Source organism: Ipomoea nil, unplaced genomic scaffold (assembly GCF_001879475.1).
Source record: "Ipomoea nil cultivar Tokyo-kokei standard unplaced genomic scaffold, Asagao_1.1 scaffold3169, whole genome shotgun sequence".
NCBI classification, from domain to species: domain Eukaryota; kingdom Viridiplantae; phylum Streptophyta; class Magnoliopsida; order Solanales; family Convolvulaceae; genus Ipomoea; species Ipomoea nil.
This window is the reverse complement of record NW_017619597.1, coordinates 679,340-685,276: the sequence shown is the minus strand read 5'-3', so window position 1 is coordinate 685,276 and position 5,937 is coordinate 679,340. Positions and strand designations below refer to the sequence as shown.

The window sequence follows — 5,937 nt, the reverse complement described above, 5'->3', positions numbered from 1 at the left end:
TAAACATAACCTGAAAATGCATTTAGGCCACTGAACGAAAAAAAAAGTGTAATTAGACCACTGAACACTAAAAAAACGTGTAATTAGGCCACTGAACATTCCAAATGTATGCAATTTCACCGGATAGCAGGTTACCATCAATTTTAGCAGGTTACCTGCTTACGTGGCAGCTGAGTTGGCATTTTTAATAAATTTTAAATAATTTTTAATTATTTTTAATAATAAATTTTAAAAATAAAAAATAAATAAATAAATAAAAATAAAAATAAACCGACCACCCCTCGTTTAAAAAAATTAAAAATTTATTAAAAATTATTAAAAATGCCAACTCAACTGCCACGTAAGCAGGTAACCTGCTAAAATTGATTGTAACCTGCTATCAGGTGAAATTGCATACATTTGAAGTGTTCAGTGACCTAATTACATTTTCAGGTTACGTTTAGTAGCCAATTTGAACCTTATTCCATACTAAAAAAAGGGACTTAGGGAGTTAGGAAAGTACCTATAAATCCGAACACTGTTTTCTCCTCTGAACATTACTGTTATGATCCTAACTCGTCTTCTCTAAGAATTCTCAAAACAACTCCCGATGGTTCATTGAACCACTTTAATTTTATGAATACTCAAAATACAGTTCAATTTGTTGATTAACCTAACAAATTTAATATTTTTGTTTCGCAAACACCTAAGATTTAACCTATAAATTGTTAAAAGTTAAAATACATCTCTTATTTACCTTCTCTACTATAACTCGTCTTCCAAGAGGTTGAATCTACATTTGGTATAATTCCAACATTATTACCGTCTAAATTCAAATATTGGTCTCTTTCCTCAAATAATGTTTATAAACTAGGGGTGTTAAGCCGTTAACCAAACCATTTTAACTGAAAATTTTAAAACTTTAATAAGTGTTTTGATTCCTTTCATAGAGATTCCCTCCACCTCGAATTCCATTTCCTAGAAATTTACTGCTGGCGATCGATTGGCGAAGCTTCGTTCAAACTTCAACGCCCAAATACCCAGTCGCTGTTCCTCTCGGCCCGCATTTTATCGCCACCAAACCATTAAAATATAAAGGAGAGAGCTAAACGTGCTTCAAAGACTCCATCTTTACTCCCTTTCATTCTCTCACTTCTTTCATTTTCCCTAGACTCCATCAACTCGGAGATGGGACTTTTTCCGGCCGCCGCGATCACCGTCATCCTTCTTTGCTGTTCCCAGGCCGTATTCCTGCAAGCTGAAAAAAACTACACCATCCAATTTGATAGCTTCGATCCAAGCGAAGAGCGAGTGATCAGCGATCTTGTGCGCCAAAATGTGACATTCACCCACAATGCCATGCAGCTCACCCCAGACATAGCTTCAGGAGACACCATCAACTTCAAGAAAACAAATAATTCCGGCAGGGTGTTCCTCAGGAGAGGCTTCAGGCTCTGGGAAGGAGGGGACTCGGGAAACGCAAGCGTGGTGGCGTCTTTTAACTCCACTTTCCGCATCAATATTTACCCCCTAGATGGCTCCAAGGCGGAAGGGATAACTTTCTTGATTGCTTCCAACCCAGACTTGCCGGAAAACAGCTTTGGCCAGTACTTGGGCCTCACCAATTCATCCACAGATGGCAACTCCACCAACAAATTCGTCGCGGTTGAGCTCGATACTAACAAGCAATCCTTCGATCCTGACGATAACCATGTAGGGATTGACATTAATGGCGTTAGATCTGTAAAGATTGAATCTTTGAGGTCTCACGGCATCGTGCTGGCCCCCAACACCATCAATGCGAGTTTCTACAACGTGTGGGTACAGTACGATGGAGTTGCAAAAGTTATGGAAGTTTATATCGGCAAGCAAGAGACCCAATTAGGCCCTGACTCGCCCAAGCCGGTTTCCCCTGTTCTAAAAATGGGTCTTGATCTCAGGAAGTATTTGGATCAAGAATCGTATTTTGGGTTCTCTGCTTCGACTGGGGTGAAGTACCAGCTGAACTGCGTGTTGAGATGGAGCTTCACGATTAAATACTTCCCGGAAAAGAAAGATTGGTGGAAGATAGCGGTGGGGGTGGGCGTGCCCGTGGCGGTTCTGGGGCTGATTGCGGCGGCTTGGTTTGTTGCTTACAGGATGCGTAAGAAGAGGAAGATGAGGACTCAATCTGCAATTCTGGGGGCTCTCAAGAGCCTTCCTGGAACTCCAAGGGAGTTTGAGTTTAAGGACTTGAAGAGAGCCACAGACAACTTTGATGAGAAGAATAAGCTTGGGCAGGGAGGATATGGGATGGTTTACAAAGGGTGTTTGGCTGGTGAGAATCTGGAGATTGCTGTTAAGATGTTTTCCAGGGAGAGCATCAAGGGTCAGGATGATTTCTTGGCTGAGCTTACCATTATCAACCGTCTCCGACATAAACATCTTGTCAAGCTTCTAGGTATGTATGTTCAATTCATCATGATTAGAGAACTAGGATGTCTTGAAACTCCTGAATTTACCTTAAACATTCATCTGATTCTTGTTTGTGATTTGATGTTACGTTTCGGTTGTTAGATAGTTCTGTTTGTGACAAAACATTCAATGAACTAATGAAACCTAACATGGATAGGAATTAGCTGCCTTAGATCATGATGGCCTTTACCCAACAGGGCGGCCCACGACACGGTTGGGCATCATATGTCGTGGATGCCCGTCCAGTAGCTCAATTGGTTATTGAGTGACAGATTATGATTAAGAACGCAGTATTGTATTCTGATAGTCACAGAGTGAGAATTTCACTTATTATGGGGTGGCTTCTCGTGTCTTCCCATCTAATGGACTGAGTCACCTTGATTTACCCTTACACGATCCTGTCAGATCAGAGTGAGAAATTTCACCCTTTGTGGACAAAAAATGTTAGAAATTTACCATCTTACTTTTACTCTATCATTAAACATTAATTCAATCAAATGAATTTATGATTTAGTTTGGAGTTTTTTTTGGGGGGTTTAAGATTGCTTTTAGGATAGTTTATTTATTGTAGTAAACTAAAATGATTTTCTTTTTGTTTTGGAATAGATTCGATTCGATTTTTTATTTATTGGGTTTATCTCTAAGTCCTTGTCACCAAAAAAATAAAGAAAGAAAAAGATCAGAATTGAAAGTGGACATTTTAGCCAGCAAGGAAGAAGTCATTAAGTATATACAATGATTGTCTTTCTTTATGATGTTTGATTGTCTTTTGCATGAAAGATATTAATTACAACCTAGAGTGGTCTAAAAGCAAGGTAGATTGCTTGGGTTACTCTAGTTGAATATAAAGTGTTGAATAGACCTTTGAGCCTGTTTTTACTGTACATATGATTTGGATAAACACAGACTTTTTATATATATCAAAAACCAATCCACTATGTTTTGATGCTGACATATACGACTTTAAAATCTTAGGTCGTATGCATTTATGATGTTTTTCTGGTCTAAAATAGTATGAGTTGACCCTTAAACTGTCTTGTATGGTGACTTTTCAATGCACTTCAAATTGTGATATAGATAGTATATGAACCTATAGGCAGTGAAGTTGACATAGAAACCTATCATCAATCAAACATTTTCAATAGGGGCGGTTGCTTAGTATGCAACTTCCAAGCAAATTTCATGGAATATTTTCTTGAATAAACAAGGTTGACTTTTGCATATCTGATAGAATGGTGCATAATCACGTGAGAACCAATTTTTACGAACTGTGAACTTGTGAAGTATTGCACCGCACTTACTACATGATTGCACTGCAAGGTTCTCCAAGCATGTCTGGGAGCTGTAGCTGTGCAATCATGTAGTAGTTGCGGTGCAATCCTTCACAAGTTCATAGTCCACAGGGTAAGGTTAGTTCTCACCTGATTAGAAATAACATTTTGTTATTGTCAAGAAAAGACAATTAATCTAGTTGCAATAAGCAAATGTTTTCTTGCCTTTGAGTCTTAGGAACTGGAAGTTTAATTTATGGGATGTTTACACAGGGTGGTGCCACAAGTATGGGAAGCTACTTTTGGTGTATGAATACATGCCCCATGGCAGCTTAGATAAGCACCTCTTCTCTGCCCCAGAAAAGGATCCATTGAGTTGGGAACTAAGGTATAAAATCGTGTCGGGTGTGGCCTCGGCCTTGCAGTATCTCCACAACGAGTTTGAGCAAAGGGTGGTGCATCGTGACCTCAAAGCCAGCAACATCATGCTCGACTCCAATTTCAACGCCCGCCTGGGCGACTTTGGGCTGGCCCGGGCACTTGACAACGAGAGAACCTCGTATGCTGAGGCCGAGGGAGTGCTGGGCACAATGGGCTACATTGCACCCGAGTGTTTCCACACGGGCAAGGCCACACAGCAGTCCGATGTGTATGCCTTCGGGGCAGTGTTGCTGGAGGTCGTGTGCGGGCAGAGACCCGGGACCAAGCTAGGCGGGTTCCAGTCCCTCGTCGACTGGGTTTGGTACATGCATCGAGACGGGAGGATCCTCGAGGCAGTGGACGAAAGACTGAAGGAAGATTTCGACGTCGAAGAAGCTAAAAGGCTTCTGCTGCTAGGACTGGCTTGCTCTCATCCTATTGCCAATGAAAGACCAAGAACATCTGAGGTTGTTCAGATCATATTAGGGTCAATTCCAGTCCCTTTTGTGCCTCCATTCAAGCCTGCTTTTGTGTGGCCCTCTATGGCTCCCATTGACATAGATTCAACTGAGGCTGATACAAGATCTTTCACACCTACTTCCCAGTTCAGCTCAGGATGGACTCCACATTGTGTGAGTACTGGGGAGATAAGCACAGGACATATTGACTCCTTGGTATAGTTAAAATTTGTGAACAACTATAACCAATGCTGATTTCTCTTGTCTTTTGCTTCATTTTTCTTCCCGGCCTGTAATTATATTTGTCGTTGGAAGTCATAAGATTTCCATTAGTTTTTTTTTTTTTTTTTTTTTAAGAACAGATATAAATGTGGCTTCGATTCGTTTATTGGAACAAGGGAAACCGATGTAAATTCTTGAATGTGAAAATTTAAGGTTGGTTTTTAGCATTTGGAGTGAGCTTAGAGATGGTATATAATAGAAGTTTTTTTTTTTTTTTTTTTTTTTTTTTTTTTTTTTTTTTTGAGTCAAGCTTAATATATAAATTCTATATTTAAAGTTGCCAAAATATATTGGTCCATATCAGTCCGACCAACCAAATAACAAGGATAAGTTTATATGCGGACCTCCTAAGGACAAACTAAACTATATTGATGATAAATATTGACTTTTAATATATTAAACTTTTATTTTTTAAAGAAAATTAAAAGTTTATTTTTAATATTAAAAATAAATATTCAGTATATTAAAAATAAATATTTTTTTTAAAAACTTAAAAATAAATTTTATTTCAATGGTTTACAATTGACTCCTTGGTTCATGGGCCAAGTGGGTCATAGATTGGCATGCTATACTTATTTTTTTTGTACTTTTTTTTATTGTGTACCACCGATTATTATTGTGTGAACCATGATCTATACAAGCTGTGTGAATCATATTTTATATATTATAAAATAATATACATTTAGTACAAAAATAATGTACATTATTTTGTATAATATATGTATACCACGGGATGGTCCGGATCTTTCTCAAGCTGGCCCAAGGGGAATCATCACTTGTGAGAATCAAACCCGGGTTATTTCAAAAATTTTCTCCATAAAAAGAGCTCATTTGCCACTTGAGCTATCACATTGGGTTAGCATGTTATACTTATTAGAGCATGCTCATCAATGCATTTTGGTTGTAGTTTTTGCATATGTGAAGAAGATGGGAGGGAAGGGAAAAAAGTAAAAAAGAAAATCAAAACCAAAATTTGAAAAAAATAAAAACGATAAAAGTGGTTAGCTTTTTTTCTTGGTGAAGCCCACAATCTAACAAAAACTTTGGTCCTTCATATGATAACTCATTTACTC

General features: G+C 38.4%; 1 protein-coding gene across 1 annotated transcript; it reads left to right on the top strand.

The window, feature by feature from the left end:
* The first annotated feature begins 1,041 nt into the window (after window positions 1-1,041).
* Window positions 1,042-5,031, top strand: LOC109167554 (probable L-type lectin-domain containing receptor kinase S.5). Its single transcript, XM_019316582.1, has 2 exons — window positions 1,042-2,419; window positions 3,978-5,031. Exons 1-2 carry the CDS (start codon window positions 1,168-1,170, stop codon window positions 4,802-4,804), a joined length of 2,079 nt encoding a protein of 692 aa, XP_019172127.1. The 5' UTR covers window positions 1,042-1,167; the 3' UTR covers window positions 4,805-5,031.
* The last annotated feature ends 906 nt before the right edge of the window (window positions 5,032-5,937 follow it).

Coding starts and splice junctions, on each gene's coding strand:
- LOC109167554 (XM_019316582.1), top strand. CDS start 1,168: ATGGGACTTTTTCCGGCCGCCGCGATCACCGTCATCCTTCTTTGCTGT. Junction 2,420..3,977: donor ACATCTTGTCAAGCTTCTAG/GTATGTATGTTC, acceptor ATGTTTACACAG/GGTGGTGCCACAAGTATGGG.